The 27,334-nt window shown below is 32.4% G+C and overlaps 2 protein-coding genes across 2 annotated transcripts; one reads left to right on the forward strand and one right to left on the reverse strand.

Moving 5' to 3' along the window:
- Nucleotides 1-4,578: 4,578 nt before the first annotated feature.
- Nucleotides 4,579-13,365, reverse strand: LOC128990685 (uncharacterized). The gene is made up of 8 exons (XM_054413202.1): nucleotides 13,282-13,365; nucleotides 12,306-12,545; nucleotides 10,467-10,661; nucleotides 9,489-9,836; nucleotides 8,295-8,454; nucleotides 7,157-7,363; nucleotides 5,806-6,175; nucleotides 4,579-4,697 (listed from the first exon to the last, which is right to left on the reverse strand). Exons 1-8 carry the CDS (start codon nucleotides 13,322-13,324, stop codon nucleotides 4,632-4,634), a joined length of 1,629 nt encoding a protein of 542 aa, XP_054269177.1. The 5' UTR covers nucleotides 13,325-13,365; the 3' UTR covers nucleotides 4,579-4,631.
- Nucleotides 13,366-14,296: 931 nt separating this feature from the next.
- On the forward strand, nucleotides 14,297-26,453 carry LOC128989778 (low-density lipoprotein receptor-related protein 1-like). Its single transcript, XM_054411820.1, has 8 exons — nucleotides 14,297-14,371; nucleotides 15,765-15,921; nucleotides 18,596-18,762; nucleotides 20,619-20,820; nucleotides 21,889-22,131; nucleotides 23,201-23,582; nucleotides 25,173-25,329; nucleotides 26,150-26,453. Exons 1-8 carry the CDS (start codon nucleotides 14,329-14,331, stop codon nucleotides 26,350-26,352), a joined length of 1,554 nt encoding a protein of 517 aa, XP_054267795.1. The 5' UTR covers nucleotides 14,297-14,328; the 3' UTR covers nucleotides 26,353-26,453.
- Nucleotides 26,454-27,334: the final 881 nt, after the last annotated feature.

A 27,334-nucleotide genomic window follows, 5' to 3' on the forward strand; every position in this document is an offset into this window, starting at 1 on the left:
ATATTTTATGTTGAATTATATTTCCCTTTAGAATTAGGTATTCTCTATAAAATGCTTTGAGTTTAAATTATAATTACGTATAATTATTATTACCAAACTTATTATGGGAAACAATGTATATTTTAAAATCAAACCTCTAAGATGAAGATTTTGCGCACCTCAATAATTGTATTTAAATCAACGCAAGGGCAACTATACAATACCCTTTTAATATTTCAAAGATTGCTACAACACATACTTAAAGTGAATAAAACTACTAATTTACAATAAATTATATTTGTTAATTTTAGTTCTACGCCATAAAGAGTAATTTATCTAACTCAATCATATTTATTCAACAAAAAATAAGCCAATTGAAAATCCATTTTTATAAACGGGTTTGTCTCATGTTTACATCCTTATGACTGTAGTTCAAAATTTAGTTGAACCATCTGCTGTAAAATCAAAATTCCCATTTAAATCTTGATAAAGAAAGTCAGGATAACTGAATCTATAAAAAAAACTAACTCTAGAAATAAACCTTAAGTATGAGAGGGGAATCCCTAAGATAAATTACACTTTTAGTTACCAACCGTCTTTGCGCTAGGTCATAAGCTTTGAAATTACACCTCAAACGTAAAAATCGGTTAATAAAAATGACTGAAAAAGGTATGCAACAAAGAAAACAGATATACTTCGAGATTTAAATATACTTGAATAAAATAATATACTCACTAACTGAAACATAAAAGTAACAATAATTTTTATAATTTACCTGCGAAAACCAGAAGTAAAGTGTGGATAATTCTCAACTCCATGTTGGGTTACTAAGAGCGACTAGGAATCAATCCCCTTGAGGCTATTGGTGCAATGCTCCAAGCTGTTGTGTTGAAACCTCTGTATCTCTAGACAGAAACTAATCGAGAAATCAGTTCTGACTAAGAATATAAACAAACCCTGATAGCAAGTAAACAGTGATCTTAGATGGAGATTGAGAATGCTGATGAGCAATCTTCATGGAAAAAGACTGAAAGATAATATATAATTGTTGTCATTCCACTAATAGTCCACACGAGGATAAACAAAAATTGTTTTTAGTCTAGTAAAATATTGGTGTAATATAAAACGCCAGATAGTGCATTAACTGTGTAATCGTAGAGCGTTTTAACTGTAACAAACAATATTTGTTTTGTTTTATAAGTAAAATCTGTAATAACTAAACAAGTGATATGTACAATATAGTCCAGGAGCAAACTGCACATATCCAGCTTCCGTGGGATTTTTTGTGAAGGGAATGTGTGACTATGTGGAATCTCTTTATTATATGTCAAATAATGGTGTAGTACCGGGTGTTTACCCTCAAATTGCGGGGTTTGGTTTTTATGATGTCTTAAATCCAAGATGGCCGCCATGTGTGACATCTATTCAATAAATTAATAATAACTCTTTCCAGAGTAAAATAATCGAATTTTAATTTATACCATTGAATTCAGCTCAAAAAATCAAACAATTTGGTCTTTTGAATCATTGCTCTATGACCATTGGTTACCGAGATATTGAAGGCGGAAAACACAGAACATTGTCCCCAAGCAAGACCCCACTACCCCCATGTTATCCTTATGGGGAAAAAATAAAATTGTATATCTAGCTTATTACTCAGCATATCTTAATAATAATTGGTATGTGGCTTCATTTAGTAGAGATCTACTTGATTATGGCCTAAAATCCCCCATTTTTACATTTCCGTGGCAGCAAACCTGCATACTCACTTTCGATGGTATTCTTATGGTCAATATTTTTGCATGCTTGTCCATGAACATACTTTGAGAAATGATGATGTGTGGCTCCATTTTAATTATTTATTGAAGCATTTGCAATTCGTTGAGTATACAGGTCTGCTGCTACGGGGGTATTGTAGCAATAAAAAAATCTTACAAATTATAGGTAGGTATAAAATAAAATAAAATAGACTATAGTTCTGGGTCATATGTAATTTCTTGTGATTTTGTATTAAGCAATTGTATGATTGGTGGTGATAGATAGGTAATGACATATAGAATTGTGTACTACCGGTTGTTTTGTCTGAAAGTGTGGCCTAGCTAGTGTTTTTGGCCCGCCGTCTTGGATCCACCATATTGGATATTAGAACAAATTTTTAAATCTAATGCTGGTGTTGTGACTCATTATTATAAACTAGATGTTTACGCTAATTTCAATTCCGAAAACCGTTTGTAAATATCGTTTTTAGTTTCGAAGATATATTGAAATGAAAACTCCCCCCCCCCATACATTTCTTACGGACGTTTTGTACTTTGATTATTTTTCAGATTATTTTTCTCACATATCCGGTTCTTATTATCGCTTGCAATTCGTTCTAGTCTTAAAGTAATCAGTGATGTAAGAGCTTTTATTTAAGCCATCGATCAGTAAAATCGGACGAGTTAGAGTTGAGCTATGACAACACGATATTAAATTAAACTTTTTCTAAATCAGTTTTTATTAAAAGATTTATATCTCGGGTTGTTAATACGTCAAAAGGGTCATTCTAGTCTCAAATTACTCAGTAAATGTTTGGTTTAAAATTTTATTAATCACTAAATGAAATCTGACTAATTGAAAATTAATCATGGACCTTTATTTAACATTAATAATAATTTTTATTTTGAAATTTGTCTTTGGTTAAAGCAATTAAAGAAATACAGGGCTGGTCATCAGGGTTACATTTGTTTGGTCTAAGTACAAAGTAAATTATGTGTGATGAGGCATATAAGACTAAGAGGTTCCACGTCTAAAAATTGTAACACTGATGACCTTACGAAACGTCTGTAAGAAATGTATGGGGGAGAGTTTTTATTTGAATATCTCTTCCAAACGAAAAAAGATATCTAAAAACACATTTCAGCATTGAAATCAGCGTGAAAATCTAGTTCATAATGATGTGTCACAACACTAGCATTGCATAAAAAAACTATTGATATCCAATATGGCGGCCAAAAACACCAGCTTGGCCACACTTTCAGACATGTCATTAGCTATCTATTGCCAACAATCATACAATTGCTTAATTCAAAATCCTACAAAATTACATTTGCCTCACAACTATAGTCTAATTTATTTCATTTTCTAATACCTGTAATTTGTTTATAGCTACAATACCCCCCGTAGCAGCAGACCTGTATACTCAACAAATTGCAAATGCTTCAATAAATAATTAAAATGGGGCCACACATTAACATTTCTCAACACGTATGTTCATAAACAAGCATGCAACAAATTTTCCATAAGAAAACCATGGAAATAAGTATGCAGGTTTGCTGCCACGGAAATGTAAAAATGGGGGATTTTAGGCCATAATCAAGTAGATCTCTACTAAATGAAGCCACATACCAATTATTATTAAGATATGCTGAGTAATAAGCTAGATATACAATTTATTTTTTTCCCATAAGGATAACATGGGGGTAGTGGGGTCTTGCTTGGGGACAATGTTCTGTGTTTTCCGCCTTCAATATCTCGGTAACCAATGGTCATAGAGCAATGATTCAAAAGACCAAATTGTTTGATTTTTTGAGCTGAATTCAATGGTATAAATTAAAATTCGATTATTTTACTATGGAAAGAGTTATTATTAATTTAATGAATAGATGTCACACATGGCGGCCATCTTGGATTTAAGACGTCATAAAATCCAAACCCCTAAATTTGAGGGTAAACACCCGGTACTACACCATTATGTGACATATAATAAAGAGATTCCACATAGTCACACATTCCCTTCACAAAAAATCCCACGGAATACAGTTTGCCCCCCGACTAATATTAGCAATCGTTTTATCACCTTTAAGATTAATGTTATGTTAGCCTCGTACGTAGTAGGTACTGTTGCGAAGTTTTCAAAATCAGTATAGTAGCTAAATTAAAATCTAAAATTATTGTAAGAAAACCGTGGCTTATACATTGAAGGTTAAGCAGTTTTTCTTGTAAACTGACACTTTTGTTAGTTTAGTTAACACACCATTTTATTTGAGAATACGAAATCTTAAATTTAATCTATTTCATATTCAATAGAAAGATCTGAAATCATTAAAGGTTGCCCAACATTGTTAAGTACAAACGTCATGGTAGTTATCCACATCATTTTCCAAAAGAGGTAAGAAATACAAATAATTGCAACAACTTATTATTAATTAGAGGCAACATTCAAGACATTGTTCTGTGTTTAAATTAAGAATGTTATCTCATAAAGCAATTCATACAAACTGATATAGGATAAAGCTACATTGTCTTCTTAATTATTAAATTTCCAAGCTGTGGCTAAAAACTCATAGCTTATAATCCTTAAGATTGTGTTTTTTATCAGTAAACCATAGAAAAAATATTATTCTTACTAATCGATCTATCAAGAACTATTTTCAACTATTTAAAACCAAGCAATATAACACAAAGAATATATCTTTATAGTGTACTCCAGTCATGGTAAAATATTTCCTTAATACATGTTGATTGTAATATTTATTTAAACAATTAGGTGCTAAATAGAAATTGAACGCACAGAAAGCTCTTTGTGGAGAAAAACAATACAATTTTATAAAACAACCCTTTATTCTTTAAAAGACAATAGGAGACAAAGTTTATCCCAGATTTATTTTCTTTTATTCTCTCCGTTTGTCGCTTTGTTTCTGAACTTCAGAATGGAATACCTTAATGCTCCAGATCCCCTGGAACAATGAAAAACACTTTAGTATCATCATAAGGATAAATAAATTTATTATTATGAATACCATTATAGTATAACTGATTAGTTTCTTACACATTTCCTTAGGAAGACGTGTGAAGATATTTTAAATAGAAGGTTTAATCAGTTTACAGATTATGATGTTAAAGATTTTTGTGGTATATAGGATAAGAGTGAATTTATTCTAATAAGATTTAACGTAATTCGCCATTATAACTGTTGTTTTTTTTTTTTAGTTATACTTGTGAATTGGAAAGAATACAAAAATATTTAAGTAAATAGACGGATATTTCCCTGTAACTCAAATAGTAGCGTAATTTGAACTATCTGCAAAACATGTAACTGTTTTGTTATGGAGCATACAATAAATTCTAAGGTTAGCTCGTTCAATTTCTACTAGAAATCGGTTCCGGATCCAGGTGTTATATTTGTTTTATTTATTTGTCAAATTATAAAAAATTTTGAGGGTAACAACAACAGGTGAAGACATTTCTCTCTAAAAGAAACTAAAAAATGTAGATGACCTCATTAAACCCCCATTATAACAGGAGAGCTATTACCAAACAATTTCTTCTAGGCGTGGTAAAGGATTTTGTTGTAGTATTTAGTAAGAGTAGTTTGGTTGGGATTTTTTTGGAATCTCGCAATTGCATGCCGAAATATACACTCATTTCAAAAACATATTTTGCCTTTGTATAAACTTTGCACTAAGGAAGGTTTAAATACATGTTTTACTGACCAACGACGAACTTTTTCATTTCTGTACGTTGTTGTACGGTTGGTAATGACTCTGCAGGCTACAGGATGCGACCGCCACCATATTATAATAAGCCAAATGTATGTTTTGTTTTAAGTATTCGTGTCCGTACGTTTGTTTGACTTTATAACGACTATATTCACAACATTAAGGAGGAAGAGAATGTAGTCTATGGTATTCTGCTCTAGAATGAACCATGGTGTCTTAACCAAAACACATAATCTCTGGGTAATACAGGTATTTTTACCTTTAATTTACTGATATTTCTCAAAATAATCAATTGATGTAGCCTACATTGTATAGCATATAGAATGATCGACTGTACGATACTTACCCCTCTTTCGGTAGGTGCCTCATACACTTTGACAGGTCTTTTCCCGACCCATGTGACATTAAAAGCCCATACACTGTCTTGCTCCTTAGGGTTGTAATGGGCGAAATATACAACATCTCTGAATACACCCAAGCTGAAAACATCGGTCCAGTCCGCATCACCGATATCGTGGAATCTCACATCCCTTCCGTTATAATCACACGAGGCGATATAGGGTCGACCGTTGAACTTGCCGGAGAAGAAAAGTCTTTGAGAAGGTACGTCTAGAGCTAAGCATCTAACTGTTCTATCCTGTAGGTTAAACCTCCTCAGGTTACTTCCGTCCAAACCAGCTCTGTACATACTGTTGTTGGCAGCGAAGAAAATACTTCTGAAAAAGTGTTTTTGTGATAGAAACAGGATTATGTTGTAATAAAATAACACAAGAAGGTTATTTTTGGTTTGTTGCCACTTTTGTTGAACAAGGTAATTTTGCTTATTGACATGAAGTTAAGGTTGCAGCTACAAACGAAAATAGTAGTTTGAATATGGATATTTCGTCCCACCTGAAGGTGGGAAAAAATGTCTGTCATAAGGTGTGAATATTTTAAGACGCTAAAGGCTAGGCTCTATCCCGGAACTATTTTAAAATGACGTCAGATTATGCATAGGGGGTTGCAGCATTATTATGTAGGCGATTGGTGGGACTTGATCCCGGGACCTTGGGGACCGAAGCCCCGCGCTTTACCACTAGACCAGATTAAGTAAATTTGATTTAATAAAATGTCTAGGGATGAAGTATTTGTTCATAGGATAAAACGATGAACGAAGAGTAAAAACATATGAAGTTTAAACTTCGTCTGTAAAGAATCAAATAAATATAAATATAAATAATACAATAAATACTCCATATTTCAACAACAACTCTTCATTTACAGCAGCAATACAAGATAATTGAAAACAAACTTACTAAGGTAAAAATATTAACCTTTTTTGTTATCTGAATCAGGTATTATGTCAAGAAAATTGTGCTATGACAAATACATAATATATCATACCGCGGGCCAAATTGTATTTTTAGGCATCATTTTTAAAAAAAAAGTGATTAATTTTAGCCGTTAAACTTTAGTACATTCTGAAAAAGGCTACTTCAGGCACTATTTCTGAAATTATATTGTTTTGCAGTATCCTTAAAATCCCAAATATTTTAATTTTGTCGCATATCAAATTTCACACTCCTACAAACTGTAGTGGCATTTATCTTAATCAAAAGTCTATCGTCTTAAATCCGAAAATAGTAAATGAAATCTTAAAAACGACACATAGAAAAGTATAAACTCCTTATTCCTTATTCAAGTTAATATCTACTCACTCATCGTAAGGATCTACAGCTATGTTATGAGGGAATGCAATTCCTGTGATGACGTCAGCAAGCACTTTTCTGTTGGCGCCGTCTAGACTGACCGACTCTACAGTCTGGTGTTTGTCTGACAGCCAGTACAGTCTGTCATGGACCCAGTCTACAGCCAGTCTGACAGGACCGTCCACTCCAGACACTACCAAGCTGGGCTCACCTGTCCTGGACAAGGAAAGAAAATAAGATCACTTTTGGGTTTTAACTGAACAAACTTTCTTTTTAAGTATAGCACCTATGTTGGTACAAAATGTAAGTAAAATACGTTTACTAACACACTTCTATTGTATATTCTTAAAATTTTAAACAACAAAGCAATTGTAATGTATTTTTGTATACAAGATAATTACGAGTATAATGACAGTAACAATGCCGAAAGCTTCCACGTTTACGAATCCAAATTCTCTTGTTTAATATAACAATATCAAATCATATTAACTAAGATAATTTATACGCTACTTTTTTATGTTAATTAACAATTAAGTCCGTTCCATAGAAATTTGTTATGTTTATATGTCTGTAAATCTTAACATCAAAATTAAATAACTCGTACAAAGCTTTAACCCATTTAAAAAAGTTTTCCTTATACTTAGCCCCGAAAACTTTCAATAGTTTGCCTACAAGACTTAAAAAATATGAAAACAAAAACAAGTTTATTGGTGATTTATGGGATTATCTTTTAGAAATAGAAAATATTGATTATTTCTTTTACTCTGTTGTGTGGGACCTAAAATAAAATAAATAGTTTTAATACGTAGATATAAATATTTATAAATCTTGGAAAGCTATAAAATAGTGTTTATGTTTAAGAAACAGATAATGTGCAGCAGTTTTTCATGTTTCTTTTGCATTTATAAACTAATAGAATAATATTTGACCGGTGTACCGCCCACAATTATTACTCTTTGAGTTTATTGTATCAAAGTAGATTGTGCAAATCTACCAAATTAAGTTGATTAGATATGAACTTGGTGGTTATTGTTTCGTGTTCTATAATATTTCTGAATCGTATAGATGTATGTAATACTGAAACAATAAATTTTTTCCTATAAATAATAACAATAATGTAAAAATTATAACGAAAATGTATTTTTACCTTCTGATTTCTCCATTCCTTCCAAAGAAGATTGTGTTTGTTGAGTATTTATAATCTACAGAAAAAGCGTTGATATCAGTTTTATTGAGAAAAGTTGAATTTCTAGGATTAATAACGTCTATGATCGTAATTCCATGTTTTTCTCCCAAAAGAATATTTACTGAAACATAACAAAATACGTTAACTAATTATACTGAAGCTACGAAATTATAATTAGTTTTATGAACTTATATACTGTAATTATCTATGAACCAAAAGAATCGTCAAACACGAGTTTGACTGGAGTGTTATGGTTTGAAAACTATATAATTTGGTAATACATTATTATTGTTAACATTGGATAAAGACCTATGTGTAAAATGAGCTAATCTAAGTAAAGTAGTTTATAAACCAAACGGTGTACGAAAATTGTGAATAAAAATAATGTCGATCCAAATAGTATCATCCACAATAACAATTATAAGTAGGGTACAATCCAAATACAAAAATGATGAATAAATAAAATGATGTCGATCCAAATAGTTTCATCCACAATAACAATTACAAGTAGAGTACAAACAAAATACAAAAGTGCATAAATGAAACTGGTTTTTTTACTCCATAAATATGTTCTAGGTTTATAAATTGAAAGATTTATACGCTTCGTACTCATTAAGCGAAAAGACATCAAACATCTTTTAAATCTAGGAGTAAAAAAAAATGTCACCTTAAGAAATGCTCAGCTATCAACAAGGAACATAAAACTGTTTATCTACAGTCTTTATCATGTTGGATTTGTCCTAATTTAAAGCTTCCACTCATAATTGCATTTACAAATATATAGAGTGTTCCGTAAGTACAAAACATTACGAATGGATTAGATGGGTCGAAATAAAACGTAAATAAAAATAATCAACCATATCCGCCATTTTGAAACCAAAACAATGATTAATTGTTAGTGATTTTTTTACTAAAAGCTTATGGATCCCTAAAACTGTAAATCTAATTCCATAGACATATTTTAATAATTATTATTTATATGTAAATTTAAAAACAATAAAAAACATGGTGGATATCTCGCTAACAAGTCGTTTTTAGAACAAGTGTTATTCTTGATTATCATTTCATTTTGATCCATTTTATCAATTTATTATTTTTTTACTTACTTACATGCATTAACAAATATAAATCCAAACTTTTATGTAAGCCCAGTACCTGGGTCGTTGGAATGTGATGCGTCAAAACCACTATTCTGAACTATTCCCTCACTTGTATTATTGTTTTGATCCAACGTGTTATTCCCAACAATTTTATCTAGTTCAGAAATACTTTCTGTAGTGGTCTGCAGTAGAGTTATCATGTCCGTTGAATTAATCGTTTTACTTTCCTCTAAAGTGGCATTAGCTGGAACCTGAATTGGGACGTTGCTGGAGGGTGCAGCACTTTCATCTTGACGGTCGAAAAGGTTTTTGAAAACAAGAACATACGTGTTGGGATGTGTTGAATTGATTGAGGCACTTGAATAGTGGATATCATCAGTACTGTGTTCAATACCTGTTAAACCTGTAAGATAATTAAAATCTTAAAAGGTCGTTGAATAATTGTTGTATGAATTATTAATTTAATGATTTTACGTGGTTTGTCAGTAATTTTCATTAGGTGGCTTGTGTATTAAAGTAGAATGATGTACAGAGTACCTTTATAACTTAATCTAAAAAATAGAAAAAATAATGCAAATATTTCTTTACAGAGCTTCTTGTATGTTACACCCCAACCTATCAAAATCCTACTTCTCTTGTGTAATGGAAGTAGGCCATTACTACAGGAAGAGCTGTAAAACTGAGCTCTTACATTGTTCATTCACTAAAGATATTATTATTTCAAAACCATGATCTCCTAAACTTCAAACAACAACTTTTTTCTAACTGCTGCAACGTTGCAGTCTTTGCTAAAACAAGCGAACAAATCATATTGATTTGATAACAATCTTTTTAGACGTCAGTCAAAGAAATCCTTTAATATTTTTACCGTTTGTATATATTATATGTTTGTTGTATCTAAAATCTAGAATTTTATATTGTATTACCCTTTAGTTTTTGTTTCACAGATATCATTCGATTGATATATTTCCAAGCTTTTTACTGGTAACAAAATAAAGGTGTGTTAAGCTTTTAGACGTATCGTATTACAAACCTCTCCTAGTAGTCGTATCCACTCCAGGCATTGTGGTATTTGTAGGCGTATGGGTGTTATCTTCCTTTGAAGTAATATTGGAACTTATTTTTACCGGGACAATGCTTGAAGTTGCCGCAATCTCGTCTTGTTGACCAAAAATGGTTTTGTATACAAGAGCATATGTATTAGGCTGCGTTGAATTATCTGTTGAGCCTGAAAGGAAAACATGTAATTAGGTGGAACCTATGATAACGATTCTTGCATAGAACCGTTTGTGTACATGAATATGTGAGATTAAAGTTGGGCAAGGACGGCACACATTGACTGATCACGTTTCACGGGAACCCTAGCAAACTTTGGAAAATGGTTCCTTGGATTAAAACTAAAAAAATGTCCTTTAAGCATGTCCTAAACTCACTCGTTTTCTAGTTATACGTAAAAATAGTTTTTTTTAGGTTTTCAGTGTATCTGTTTAACATTTTGATCCCTAGTTTTAAAAAATTGACGAGATATTTTGATAAAACTTGCATTGATGGATAGAATATTAAATTGCAAAAATATTTCATCACTATTTTGGGCAAACCTGTTGGTTATGACAAATAAAAATAAGTTTAAAAATAAAATATACAACAAAACTATGTTAAAAGTTGTTTTTTGTTTTTGGCAGCTCTTCATGTAGTAACCATTCAAACTTTTGGCTTGCAACTTTACTAAAAGTTGTAGAATTTAACGCAGAACAAGGAAACGCAGAACAAGGAAATGTGAATTTATGTATACCTTTTATTGGGATTATCTTTTGTTATTTCTATCTTCTTTTCTTTTTGTATATAAATCGTTTAGTTGTATATTGGTATTAATTTTGTTTATTTCGCTTAATTCAATAAGTTTTTGATAATTTTCAATATTCTAGATTTTGACCAAAATAATTCCAATAAAGGGTATACATAAATTCACATTTCCTTGTTCTCCAATAAATCATACAACTTTTGGTAAAGTTGCAAGCCAAAAGCTTGAATGGTTACTACATGAAGAGCTGTCAAAAGCAAAAAATAGTTTTTAATCCAGATTTTTTCGAAAATATCTTATTTTTTAACTATTTTTTTAGTCATAACCAACATGTTTGCCCAAAATAGTAATGAAATCTCTTTGAAATTTAATATTATATCTATCAATGCAAGTTTTATATAAATATAATTATTATTAAATATAATATTTTACAAAATATGTAGTCAATTTTTCAAAAACGTTCAACAGATACACTAAACCTTAAAAAATCTATTATTACTTATAATTAGAAAACGAGTGAGCTTAGGACATATGCTTAAAGGACATTTTTTCCAGTTTTGACCCAAGGAATCATTTCCTGAAGTTTGTAAGGGTTCCCATGAAAAACCCTGTATATCTAAACTGATAATATTACTTCAGATATCCATAGAACTAACTATGTACATTTAAAAAATAAGTACCCAATTAACCTAATATAAAATAAGTTAATATTTTTCTATATTTTTAAGAAACCTCTTAAATAATATCTGACTCATTTTTGAAAAGAGAAATGGTAATTCGATAGGACGAGCACTAAATTAACAATTTAGGACCTAGTTGGGATACACAATACATATACATGTAGTCCGTTTAAAATTTGCCAATGAACTGGGCAATTAATGTAAGTGTGTAAAGAATTAATTTATGTGAAACTAAACGCTTTTCTCCGTAGTTTAATTGTTTATACTTACCTTCTGTTTTACCGTAATTCATCTATTTCTTTTCTAGTAATGCTTGCTAAAAAAATGTAGAGAGTGCTGTGTCAGAATTATGCAACTAATTCGTTTATCTATAAATGGTAAAGTAGCTTACCATCAAGAGTTGCTGGGTCTAGTGAAGTAGCTGATTGTACTTCTTGTACAGATGTGTTTACTTTTGACGACTCATTTTTGTCAGTACAGTTGAAATTCATCACATCTCCTTTGTCATACAAAACATCTGCTTTGAGGCCGTACAAAGTAAAATTAAAGACTGGTTTCTTGTCAAAACTCCTCAGTTCCTCCTCAAATATTGAAGCAGTGGTTCTGCATTTACAAGTGGCAGTGTTCAGACCTAGAATAGTAAAATAATCATACGCAAAATGAGAAATGTATTCACTTAGATTGGTCAGTGTACTCACCATAAAATATAACGTCAGCTAGTTTAAACACACGGAGAATCGACCCAGAACTAGCTGTCTTAGACCATTATTCCATTTACTTATTTCACTTTCTTTCAAAACATTGACCCTATCCCGCACAAACAACAAACAATGATAGTTCACCTTTTTCATAAAAAATCGCTTTGCCATTTATGAACAAATGAATATAAAATGTTAACGAACAAAGATTAGTGTAATTATCAAAACTTTAAAACGATGAAAAATGAACAATTTTTGTGTTTTTAAATTCTTTCAACTTTACTTTAAAAACTTTAGATTGACAAGTTCTCTTTGCTTGAAAGTTACTCGCTACAAAATTGTTACTCGAGATAACTTATTCACGTTTTTTGTCTTTTATAAAATCAAACTGAAAGATGTGACTATTAATTTAACAATCTTAGTCGACAGCTCATGTTAAATATGGTGTGTATTTAATCTGGTATGGTTTTAAAATTTATCTTTACACATTTTTATTATATTCGCTGACATTATTGGACCAACTTTTGCAATTTTCTTAAAAATTTACATCTTTAATGTATATTTAATTCCTACTGTGTATTCATAGATCTTCCTCAAATTATGATAAATACAGAATGATAATGGTTGTTTAAACAGATGCACGATAAAAGTATGTCGCTATTAACGTACCTGAAAGTAAAATAGTTACGAAGTACACACAAATTGCACTCATTGTAGCTCACAACAAAAAGCATAGACTTCAGAGAATCGTACAGGACATTTAACTGATAAATATTAGTGAAATTTCGTCCATATGCATCTATTTGACCTTTGCCAATTCAGTTTTGATTCATTGCATTTATTTATCAACCATTTCGTATAGATCAACCATACTCAACGTTCATTTTATTGGCGATTCATCTCATATTTCTTAGAATGTTTTAAGTAGTTCTGTTAACATATTTTACCTGGTCCAGGGATTTAATGGATATAGATTTAGGTAGGTGATAAAATAAGTTAAAATATAAAGTAGATAAACTAGGTTTTTAATTGATACAGAATGCTATAAACATGTAAAAGTATGTCATTAAACATATCTTCAGACTCATTTAATTTTTTTCCTTTGATAATACAAAGCCCATTGGATGAATGTAACTATTTTTAATAAATCATGCAACAATCAAATAAAGTTGTCTATATAAATATTTTTGTCAACTAATGGACTCTTGTGCACTTGTTAGATATCACATGTACAAACCCTTTTAACGTAAGAAATATATTATGAATTATAAGTTGATTTACAGTGAACGGGGGATTTGAGCTCTGAGTCATGTCCTATCAATCAGAAAACTTGGAATAGTGATTGCCAAGATTCAAACCAGGGACTATAGGCCAAAGAACATTGAAAATCCAGCCAGCCACATCACATCTCAAATACAACCCTACAATACTAAATCAGGCAGTTACTAAATCAAGTAAACCTGTATCTAAAAATATATATTTATACATATTAGAACTGCTCGTTTAGTAATTCGCCTATTTATTTAATCACTACCATTGAATTCAGTTTACATTGTGGTCAGAAATCCCTGAAGATGTTCTCAGATGCACAATAGGTTTGTGTTGGCAATACCAACGCTATAAAATGATAAAACAGCGATTGTTCAGGTCAAGGTTTATCAGCTTTGTTTGTTCTTGTGTCGTTTGTTGTCCCGCCAATATGTATTTCTCTCTACCATGTGGGTTTTAACAGCTGCTGCATTTTTGGCTCATATACTCGGTAAGTTTAGCTATAGATAGTTTAAAAATCTAAAGTAGTGGAGTCAAGATAAATTTAAATGATAAGATATTTTTAATTTTTTACGATTACACGTTTAAAGATTCATTAAATAAGGTACTGAAATGTTAATTCAGCTTAGTGAAGCCAAACGACGGGTATAGTGCATCTTGGTATCTTTTTAATAAATTATTCCGGCTAAAAAATTGGTATAGCCTGTTTCGAAGTCAAAAAAGTCTAACCTACTGTATAAAGCTTACTTTATAATCAGTGGACACCATCTTAAATAGGGTTTTAGTATCTTTTTTCCAAAATAGTAAATAATATTTACTTTAATTAACAGAGCTTTGAGAATATTGCATGCGAGTATTTGACTCGCCTGACAAATATTATTATAACTGACCCCACATTATTGCAGTAGCCTCACACAATTAGTACTTCAATTAATATGAATAACAAACTCGAGAAATGTATTCTGGGTAAACGAATCTAAATTAACTCTCTGCGTACACAGGTTTGTTGTAATTATCTTTTGTGTGTGCCACACCTGGTCATGACGTATGTTATACTTAAATTATGTAAATATAATTTAAAAATAAATGAATATTTTATCTAACTATGCATTATAATTAAAGTTAGCTTTTGAAAATAATGATACGTTCTACCAGAGTATCACGGCCCACAAATGTTATACCAGAAACTGTATGGATGATAAACATAAACAAATGACGTCACAGGCCCTAATGTTCATCCCAGCTTATAGCGGTTACAGCTGGTTTGGACGTTTTTCACAGCTCAATTGGTATAACAGTACCTTATAACTTTTTTATTTTTGGAGAGTTAGCAACAATATTGGAGAAACATAGAGAATTAACAAAGAGCTGTCGTTTGGTATTTGGATGTAAGCATTTTTCATCTGAAAACGGTGCGCGCATCCGTTTGTGAAGTTAGCGTACCCATTTATTATCGGCTATATTTTTATTTTATTTTTTGATAACTTACGAAAGTATTGGAAAACTATCGAGAAATAACTAAGAACTAACGATTGGTATGAACAAAAGCGGATACGCTAATATGGGTACACTAACTTCATGGACCTCGCAAACATGTCGTAATAGCAATGAATACACAAAAGATAGTTTGTTTCCTCATTGGTAATAGTTAGACCAAAATAAATTATCTCAAATCTGCTACCAAATAAATCTAGGAACAGGTATGGGTTAAGGTTTGATTTATGAAATAAAATAACGATACGTTAACTGTAATTTTGGAATGGCATTCCATAAGGCCAATGTTAAATGTTTGAAAGTTTGTAGGCATATTTTGAGAAATAGGCTACTTATTAAATCCTTTTACACCTGAACAACCATCTATTACTACTCTCTGTTTTCCGCAGCCTGCAGTGCGTTCCCCGGTCATATCGAGTACCAGGGATGCTTCAGCAAACTCGATCTTCACCGACGTTCTGGTCGAATGATTCATCCTTTTGATGCTGACAAATGCTTCAAATTGTGTTCAGGCAATGGACATCATTATACTGGACTTGATAGTATGTAAGTAGGTACAAAAAAATCTAACTATTCGCGGATAAGATGTATTGCTTTCCCTCATAAACTGTGTTTTATGAAATCTAGTTTATTGTGATGTGAAAATTACAAATAATATTTTCTTACATGAGAGTGATGATTACGACAGATTGTTGAGTAGGCTGAGGAAATTTTACAGAAAGGTTTGCAATCACTAAATTGATAAAGGCATGGAGATAAGTTTGATCGCGCACACCAGCGACTAAAAAGTCTGTCTGTCTGACAGTCGAGTGCATTGTTATCATGTGTATTATTATTATTATTATTATGATAAGTATTATTATTTGTGTGATTGTTATTATTATGGCTTCGACAACCACCAGTGCAAGTGTTTTGAGGGACGAGAAAGTTGATAAACTTATCGATGAAGTTGAGGCACGGTCCGCTCTTTATAAAAAGACTTTGAAAGAGTATTTGGTCATAATAAAAAATACCCCCGCTGCAGCAAACCTGCAGACTAAGTGAATTCCCACTTGCCTGATTTAATTTTTTATTTAATCTATTTCAATAAAATTAGGATAAACGAGTACCTAGGTTTGCTGCTACAGGGTACATATTCAGGGTGTGTTTTAGTAAAACATTAATAGCTGAGTATAAAATAAATATATTTGCCAAGTTTTATCAAAATACATCCATAAACAAGCAAACTACAACAGTTTACTTGTTCTACATATAAATGACATGCAAATTTTAACTTTAAATATTTTGGAATTTCCCTGTAATCATTATGATAACAATTAGCATGCTAAATTATTTGTTTTTCAAGCTCTGAAAAACTGAATACTCAATAAAAATAATGGTCAAAAAACAAATGTCACTACGTTTGAAGTATACTGTATTCATAAAGGGCTTAAAGTAGCTACATTTAAAGTACAGAAAATAAAAATATACAATTCACACGAACTGCGACGAGTCGTTCTGTGATGTTGAGTTGTAAAAGTAATCATAAATTGTGTTTAATCCTATCCTAACAACGGTTGCTGCAGACTACAGTCCCGCAATATCACACTAAATAATATTTGTCTCTTTTTGCCAAGTAAACAAGTCACAAGCTACTGTAAGCCCGGCTTGAATAGGATTGTGTTTATGTCCGCTTGTTAAGCTTGTACTTCTATCTTGAAAAATATTAAGTAATAATTAAGTTTATAAAATGTCAAAGAAACATTACTGACATGCAGCTTAGGATTCATCTTGCAAAATTTGAAGTTACTAGTTAAATGAATATTGCCTTCGAAGGATCACATGTCTAGCCACTCACAGCTGTAATCATTGACTTATCTAGTTTATGCTAGTTGGCTAAGGTTAATAGTTATAAAGTTAGCTAGGTAGCTGTGTGGTTTTATTGCTCGCACAATCAAAAGGTCGCCGGTTTGATCCTGAGAAAGATTAGAATATTTTTGATACTTAAAAACTGGACCCAGCTGTTCCTGATCATTGGTCTGGTTTTCTAATAAATGTCCCGGCTAATGAAACAGCTGGTCTTAGTCAGTAACGATGCCAAAGAAGACATCTCATTTCATTTTATACTCTTGTCCTTAATTTCATTTCATTCATTTTTATTTCCACGGCAATGCCACTTACAAAATACAATCGGTTAAGATTAAAATAGATTATATAAATACGAAACATTATATTACAACAAAACTACATTTCATCAGCAATTGCATCAATACAAGCAATCAAAAATAACAAAAATAAAACTATGACATAACAATAACAATAACAATGCAGAATGACCATGAATAACAATAACAAGGCATAAGAATATTAATCACTCATATTCTGGTAAAAATACGCACATGGGTAGCATCCCCATCTCCACTGGTACATCAATAATAATACTTAAGGCGTGTAAATAATATGCTATCAATGGTCGGGATTCTAAATTATGGTTTAGGTCTAACCAAAGTGAATAAATACAAACATTTAATACGCAGTCTATTTACAGGAGTTTTGGTTGGTAAATTCCCCAAAGTAAAGATTACTTCATTTATAATATTATTTATTCTTAACAATTTAGGATTAAAGATAATCTAATAATTACAACTTACGTCAATCAATCCAGTTATATTTATGGAAGACGCACGTTTCGACCTTTAGGTAATCTTCAGCTCCGCTGTTGCACTAGGTTATTCCATACTTATTGCATACTACTCACTGTGTGCCGCCGCAGTCCCTAGCCCGTTCAGCCGTGCGCACGGTGATAGTTTTATTTAAACGTCTTCGTCTTCGACAGTGTCGTGTTTTTATGTTTACGTGGTCAGAATATGTTTTTCAATGTAAAATATTTGACGCGGTTGCTACACCAACAATACAACTAAGTATGGAATAACCTAGTGCAACAGCGGAGCTGAAGATGACCTAAAGGTCGAAACGTGCGTCCTCCATAACTGGATTGATTGATGTAAGTTGCAATTATTAATTTATACATCCATCCGTTTGCTACAAATCAATCACGATTAAAGATAATCGTATGCTTTAAGGTAACCCAATAAAGATAGGTCGTGAATCGATCGTAATGATTAGGTCAAGGGGTTTCCATCATTACTAAGGATCTTTTATTAACAAATGTGTTAAGATAATATTTGTAGAATGCTAAAGAGTATGTTGCACATTGCTGAAAGATTGTTTAACGTTTTAGGAACTCCATATGCTACTGCGGGAAGGATATTTTGGGCCAAATTAGCAAGGTAGAGAGCAGTCTGTGTAAGCCTTGTAAGGACAACACAACCCTCTACTGTGGAGGGGTGCTCAAGATATCTGTGTATGAGATTGAGAGTAATGTGATTACTGATACCATCGGCAAGGGTGAGTACTTAAACCTCGATAATAATTGCTCTAACGTTACAAGTTTATCTGTACATGAAAACAGTGTATGAATCGTACAAAAATATACATCTTTGCAATATTGAATATAGGAATCACCTTTAATAGCTTACCGATCCAAGGTTTGCAGAAAATAAAATTATTTATAATACCATAACAAGTTTTGTATTATTTTTTATTTATATCCTTATACATAGTAAATGGAGAAAGTATTGTTTTCGTAAAACTTTTAGAAATTGAGTTGTAAGTGGAAATATATTCGGGCCCCCTGAACTCAAAAAGTAGTTTTCGAAGTGAAATGTGTGTGTGAGCTACAACAGAGGTGTGTAAAGCTACAGATTACACCTTTTGAAAACTTTTATTTTATTATTGATATTTTATTCCACAAAAACTGTTTAAACGATTCGGATTAAAATTAAGTTATATTCCTTACAGCTACAAAAAAAATGGTACAACTCTCATTTCTTTAAAAATTACCGTTCAAAAGTTATCGTAGTTTTTTTATTTCCCCATAAAATATCATAGTTACTCCCTCCGCTTTCCTAAAGGCTGTTGACAAGGTAAAGGGAGAAAATAAGTGTTATATTGCTTATACCTTTATTTCTCTATATAGGGATAGATATCCCATTCAAATGTTAATTTTGTGACAAGTCTTTGAATGAATATGAGTGTAGTTGAATTTAGCTCCCAACAGAGTGCGCCAACGTGATTTACGTCAATGATTTCTGTTGAATCTGTCATTTTAGCGAATTTCCCTATAGGGAAGTAGCTATCACCGTAGCTCACCGTATCTCACCCGTATATCACCGTATCTCATGGTAAGACCTAGGCCCGGGACCGACTTACTTTTTCATTTTGATGTCCCCAGAGGCCGAAAACACCATTCGTTCAAATTATATATATATATATATATATATATATATATATATATATATATATATGTGTGTGTGTGTGTGTGTGTGTGTGTGTCCATCCGCACGATAACTTGAGTAATTTTTGTCCGATTTTGATAAAATTTGGTTTGAAGGTGTAAGGCGGGATAAACTTGAACGAGTTCGCGAACCAGCATGATCGGACTATGGGAACGGGGGTTTACGGGGGGTTTTATGGGGTAAAAATAGGTTTTTCCCATTTTTGACCAAAAAAACATAAAATTTAGCAATTTCTTTCCAAACCATTTTGTAGAGCTTAAAAAAACAAATAATTTAGTATATTGAAGTGTTATTATGCGCCTAATGGTTACAGAGAAAATAAAAAAAAAATGTCAATTTAAAATTCCCATGTTATTCTTATGGAGAACAAGTCAACTGTTGCAGTTTGCTCGTTTATGAACATAATTTGATCAAATTTGGAAAATGTTTTTATTTCTTACTAACTGTTAACATTTTACAAAAAAAAAACAAAAAAAAAACAGTTTTGCCCTCCCTGATGCAGCAAACCTAAGTACTTGTTAAACTAATTCTATTTAAATAGGAAATAAATTTTATATTTTTATGTAGACATTTTAGTGTAAACCCAATCAGGCAAATGGAAATTCGCTTAGTCTGCAGGTTTGCTGTGGCGGGGGTATTTTACAAAGCCTTTGAAAAGACAACTACTTGTGTACTATACAAACTTGATACAACTCTGGCTATCAAAGTAGAAAAAAACTTAGAAAAATAGAACTTTTGGATCAGCATTCGCTGTAAGTGAAACTTAGTTTTCTTTTTTAATCATTGGCTACATGATCTACATAGACATTATGTCTAATTAAGTATACAGTAGTCAATAATTGAGATTTGCAGATATTATAATTACAAATTATGTTGCTCTTCCCACTAAGTATGCGTCTTTTTCAGACCAGGATAGCAACAAGGTCACCGAGAATAAGTTTGACGAAGAGCCTTACATACTCATTGCCGGAAAAGAGAATATATCTTTATACAACTCAAACACACATGAATTGCAAACTTTAGTGAAGCATGAACACAAAATAGATGCCATAGACTACCATCTTGGAAGACAAGAGGGGTTTTTCATTTCGTACTACGGGCTATGGAGGTATAATTTGAAAATCACATTGGTTTAATTCATGACACTTTTAAAAATACAGTAACTTCTTGATCAGCATTGTACGTGTTATTAAATTTACGGAAAGTAAATAAAGATACGTCTTATAACACTTAAAACATAATATTTACTAATACCCTATTGGCTACCGGAAACACCGGCCAATACATTTTTATAAGTAAAACTGGAATAGAAATTTACTTGTTCATTAATCAACTTATTTCTATTTTTACATTTTTCCTTATAAATATACAATTCTTCCCAAGCATTCATCACATATCCCTTCTTACAATTCTTCAAAATACATAGCTTATCCTCCATTTTTCCTATTGAGTGTCCATTTTGTAACAGGTGTTGTGCGACATTTGATCTTTCCGGTTTGTTGTTTCTCCATGCAGATATACTTTTAAAAAGGAAAACAGGATGACACTATTTCAATTGAGGAAATGTGATTTGAATAAGGTTTATGTACGTATTAAGTATGTTTGACAGTATTTAATTTAATGCAGTAATTCTTTTAAGGAAGACATTTTAAATAGTCTATACATATGAATTACGACGTGTTCAATTATTGGGATAAAAACTACCTACAGGGAATTTTCAGACACATAGAGTTAAACCATGTTCGAGTTACTTTTCTAGTTTTACTTCATTATAAGTTGTTTACATGGATTAATCCCTATAATTAATTGGAAATAAAGTAGGTTTGTAAGTAATGATAGGATTAAAACTCTTCCAGGAAAATAAAGGGGTTCATAATAGATCAGATAAAATGTTTTCAATGTTTCTGATAAATAAATATAGCTTTTTGTACTAATTTTATATCTACTCAACCACATTTACTACATAGATTTTTAAACCTAAAACTTCTAGTTATGAACGTATATTACTTAGAAAATCTGTATGTAAATATGGTAAATATTTATTTACTTGTAGTATAATCCCAGATACAAATTATGACCTACAAAGCTCAATAAATTAACAATGTCCACAAAATACCACCCAGTTCATTTGACCTGCTGTTTTATACATCTATCTAACAATATTTATTTAATCTAGGTTTCCGCTGTTTAAGAAAGATGCTGAAGAGGAAGATGATGTAAAGTTTGTGGCTCATCTCACTAGATGTCCGACTTTCGCTGTAGATTGGGTCCATGGGACTATATACTGGCCGAACTGCTACTCACATATCATAACCTTTATTAACTTCAACGACACCGGGGATAACTACAATGAAGAACTCCTGGTTAAGCCTCCTGAAGGCGCTTGGGCTTACGCCATGGCAGTGGATCCATATAAAGGGTTTGTTCTTTACATTTTTCACTGAAGTGAAAAACGTTAAATATAAATTGTGTTTGTGGTGTATGATTTAACTCTGTGATGTATGTTAAAAATAAGGAATGGATAAAAGCATATTTTTCATGGCTTTAAGTTAATTTTATTTTTGGGTTGTTGCCTTCCGGTTTATCACTTTACTTTACAAAGCTGTTAAATACATTGTTGCAAATTTAATAATTGGCATCCTAGATGGTGACCGGTTTCGACACTCTAGGAACACAGTTGCATGTGCTTAAGTTCTTAAAGCACATACACACTAACATAGACATTCATTTAACGAAAAAAAAACACTGCATGGCAATACAACCATAACAATCACAAATACTTCACCTCCTGCCCCCCAATTGCAAGTCTATCAGCATTTTTGCTCATAATACCAATACGATGGGTAGGTGAGGGAAGGACACGGCAACATCCAGTCTAGGCCTACACCCTGAACTCTCGATCGTGATGTATTATTATTATTAGTTATATAGGCCATGCAGTTTATTCGTAAATATTTCTGAGTGAGTTCACGTATAGCTCGATAATGACACACACGAGTGTAGAAACCGGTTGACATTTAGATGATCATGGGTTACGTTGGTAAAAAGGTATTTTACCTCTTGTATAGGAAAATGTAGTGGCGGATATTATGTTTGATAGTTTTTAGTTTTTTTAAGTATTTGCACAAGAGCATGTTCTGAATGGAGATTAACCGATGATAAAAATTATGTACTTTTCGCCGACCTATCGTTAGACAGCGAAAATTGATAACCCACAAAAAAATTGTATGGGTCTAAAAACAGTATCGCTTGGGATCAAACCAGCAACCTTCGGAATCGAAGGCGAGCACTTTAGTCACTAGGCTACCTAGTCAATTATTGCGCAAAATTATTAAGAATACACGTTCTATCTTGATAAACATAAGATAACATATAATAAATGTAAAAAACCCATATAAGGAACATATAATGTAGTCACCATGCTTCTTAAGGGATGCTACTTAGGCTCAAAGAAAGTATACCAATCATATTATACCTCTACTTTACAGTTTGTTGTTCTGGAGTTCGGGCGCTACTCTCTGGTCGTGTCGCCTGGACGGACGTGGTCTTACCAAGGTCATCCCATCGTTCGGAGTCAACCGAGTGTCCTCCATGTCTCTTGACCTCGCTACGGAGAGAATATACTTCACAGGTTTGGATAAACACGACAAGAACACGTCCAAGGTGTACTACACAAGCTATAGTGGAACGATCTCACATCCTCTGCAGTTCCAGGACTACGAGGAAGGAAGCAGAATTCTCAGTTTCGGAATTTTAAATCACCACATTTATTTTGTTAAAACTATCGATGGCAACTCGACAATGCTGATGGCATCAAAGCTGGAATACAACCATATGCCAACGATTATCCTGCAAGACGAAGACATTCAGGTACCAGTGAAACGATTATTGCAAAACTGCTTGGTTTTGTCACACAAGTTTAAATATTATCTTTCAAAAATACTCATACTTAAGTACCTTAAAAATATTAACGTGGAAAAACTGAAATCGTCAAAAATTGTTATTTTTATATATTATATATTTACCAGAATATACAGGGTGGTAATAAAGTCCGAAGACAGTTAAATATTATCTAAACAACAACAGATAAATCAATAAGATTTGGTACATCAACACCACACCTAAAAATCAACTTTTTTTTAGGAAATATCAATTTTCTGTAATATCATGGAGACGTTCCGCAAGGAGTCAGAAGGAAATCTTAAATAGAAGCATAGGTTGACATGTACATCAAATTAAAGGTCTTTACTAGCAAATTATAATGCCACAAATTTGAACTCAAACGGACAACCGAGCCAAGAATGACAGTTGTTCAAAGATTCATTTAATTTGCATTGCTTATTAAATACGCTTACCCCGCAGGGGACACAGACCTAGGAATCGGAAGAAAATTGTTAACGTAAGCATAGGTCGATATTCTTATCAAATTAAAGGTCTTCACTAGTAGAATACAATGCCGTAAATTCAAGCTCAAAAAAACGCCTGAGTAAAAAATGTCAGTCGTTCAAAGATTCAAAATGGCAGATTCAAGAAATCTTTGAACGGCTGCCATCAACCTTTTGAAGTGCAGTTTGCGGCATTGTATTCTACTAAAAAACACCTTTCATTTGATATTGACCTTTGATTTGCATATTGACCTATGCTTCAATTTAAGATTTTCTTCCGACTCCTTGTGGGCCGTCCCTCTGAAGTGTTATTGGATCACTGAAGATGTGTTAAAATTAAGTTTTATGCTCTGTAACTTTGTACCAAGTATTGTAGCTCTATCTACATTATTTTTTAAAATATTTAACTGTGTTCGGACTTTATTACCACCCTGTATACATACAATGATGAAAACAATTTTGTTCACCACATTGATTTCTTTAATGTGGAAAATGTTCTTGCAATCTTTTTTGGGCTAAATCCCAATATGTTTGAGTTTTAATTGATTAATTCATTCAGACATATATTTCATCTAACCTTTACAATAGTATGGTTTAAGACGTTTCGTAACTGAATACTCAATTAATTTAAAACTACCATATAAGAACCAGCATGAGAACCAGCTCTTACGCGACATCTCTTTCTTACATAACATACAAAATGGTGTATAACTATAGTAGTCTTAACCGATTTTCTTGCTATCACACACACAATTTATTTTATTATTTGCGACACATGCAAATACAATAGTACAATAATCTTAAACTCATTGTAAATCTGACCATCGTACATTCTTTACGCAGGAATTACGTTGTTTACGTTATTTAATAACCAAATATATATGTGATTATATAAAAAAATCTTTTAAAATCATACAATACTAATACATTACAATTCTGTCTACGGTTTAGTGTACTTAATGAAACCTACTTCATCACTATACTGTTAACGTGTACTGTACCATAGTACAGCTAATTAATACTGTAGTATTAATACTGTACTGAGTAGTTAATACTGTACACCATTTGTTTTTAGGTTATAAAAGTAGTCCATGGCAGCCTTCAGGGTCCTGGAAAGATAGATGAATGCACCTACCATAATTGTTCGCACATGTGCATCGTAGAGACCTCACTGCCACGTTGTTACTGTCCACATTACTTCCAACTCGAGAATGACAACAAAACATGCGTTTGTGAGTGTACTATACATTATGAAACTATGTTAAACTGCTAGACTGGCCAGAAAGAAGCCATGAGTTATAAACTTAATTACTGCTTGAGCTATTATACTGTACATACAAAGCACTTGTGAATGCACAGGAAGTTGGAAATAGGCTGGTAGTAGTGAAGGGATCTATGAAAGTGATTAAGGAGTTATGGTGCTCATTATAAATCGGTACTAAAAAGAATATATGAATAATATAGATTTGCTGTATCTTACATAACATGTCACTGTTAACATAAAATAAGGTTACTAACCTGTCGTCATTCAGTCCTATATTGTCGTGGATGACTATAATTTCGGTATTAAATCCCCATTTTCAAATCTTCTCTCCAGTCGTCAAATGTCAAACATATCCTCTTGGACTAGTCGTCGTTAAAATTATTTCACACATAAACACACACAGAAACATTTATAATTGGCCGGTCTCATGCGCATGTACATGATTTTGTAATTATAAATGTTTCTGTACGTGTTTATGTGTGAAGTAATTTTGACGACGGCTAGTACAAGAGGATATGTTTGACATTTGACGACTAGAGAGACGATTTGAAATTGGGGATTTAACCCCGAAACTATAGTCATCGACGACAAAGAGGACTGATTGACGACAGGTTAGTAACCTAATGTTATGTCAATAAATCAATCCTGGAGGCAAATTATGTATAAATCTCTCTGTTAAGTCCTGAAGAGGCTGAGGAGGAGCCACTAGTAGTGGTGGCAGTTCTGGCAGTGATGAAGGTGCTGATAGTCTTACCTGCATCTTACATAACATCTCACTTTATGTACAGTAAGCCCTGGGGAAGCTGAGGAGGAGCCACTAGTAGTGAGGGCGGCTCTGGGACTAATGAAAGTGCTGATAGTGCTGCTGGTGGCTGGTGTGCTGATGTGTCTTTGTGATAAGCTGTGGTCTCAGCTGCACCCTAATGTTGTGAGGATCAACGTTCAACGCACCCTAAGACACGGAAGACCAGATGGAGAAAACCTTATATAACCAACAACATATTGTGGACGATTTGACTTACTGGGTAGTTCTAACAATTAAAGCTTTATTTGTAAATGTTATGTTTTTTAAATTTAAAATTTTTCTATTAATTTTTTTACTAATGGTCCTAATTCTTCTTAGATTTTTTGTAGAAGTATTGTGTTTTAATTGAAGTATGAAAATAGGGGAGGTGAAGCAAGCTTCTTCAGTCTTTATGTTGCTTTGTTGCAAATTGTCCAGTTATTATTTTATGCGCAAAGATAGACTTTAAACACTCAGCACCTTCATAAAAAGTGTCTTATGGCAAAACTAACGGTAAAGAGATTTTTCCTTAACTTCCAGCGTATCCGGTGTATGACATATAAAACCACACAACATAAACTTAACACACAACATAAAACCACACTATCTTGAATGCGAATCCAGGAAACTCATGCATTCAGATAAGGTTTGATTAAGATTTGTAGATTTGTGGGGGGGGGGGTGTTTTGTAGATTTGTAGACCGAAGCTCATTTCGGTTGTCTGGTTCGCCGCTAGCTCAGGTACAAGTTATTGCTTGAATCCTTCTTTATCGTATAAGCTGTCCTCTACTGTGTAACTGCAAATGTTCACTGTTCACTCAAAAACAATCTTTCATTATTTGATTCCGAATCACCACATTAGTCAATAACCACATTATTTTCGTTTACTGTAAATAAGAATAGTTAAACAACGTTCGTAAAATACTAGATTGTAATGCGATAACACAGATTAGATGTGTTAAAAACTATAACAAAATTATAAAATTTTCCCTAAACAAAAAAGTTTTTTTTCCACTTTAATCAAGTGCAACTTTAGTTATAGTAGACTATTTGTCACGATGAAACACAACCACGGAATATATCAATAAAATTTAATGCAAGATTATATTTTTTAAATACTATCAGCAGGATTTGCTAGAATATTTTGCAAACATCAGTGGAACTGCGGTTGCCCAACATGACCACAAAG

This window comes from Macrosteles quadrilineatus, unplaced genomic scaffold (genome assembly GCF_028750875.1).
Source record: "Macrosteles quadrilineatus isolate MER2022 unplaced genomic scaffold, UCM_ALF_1.0 Scaffold_3__2_contigs__length_128488019, whole genome shotgun sequence".
In the NCBI taxonomy this organism is placed as follows: Eukaryota; Metazoa; Arthropoda; class Insecta; order Hemiptera; family Cicadellidae; genus Macrosteles; species Macrosteles quadrilineatus.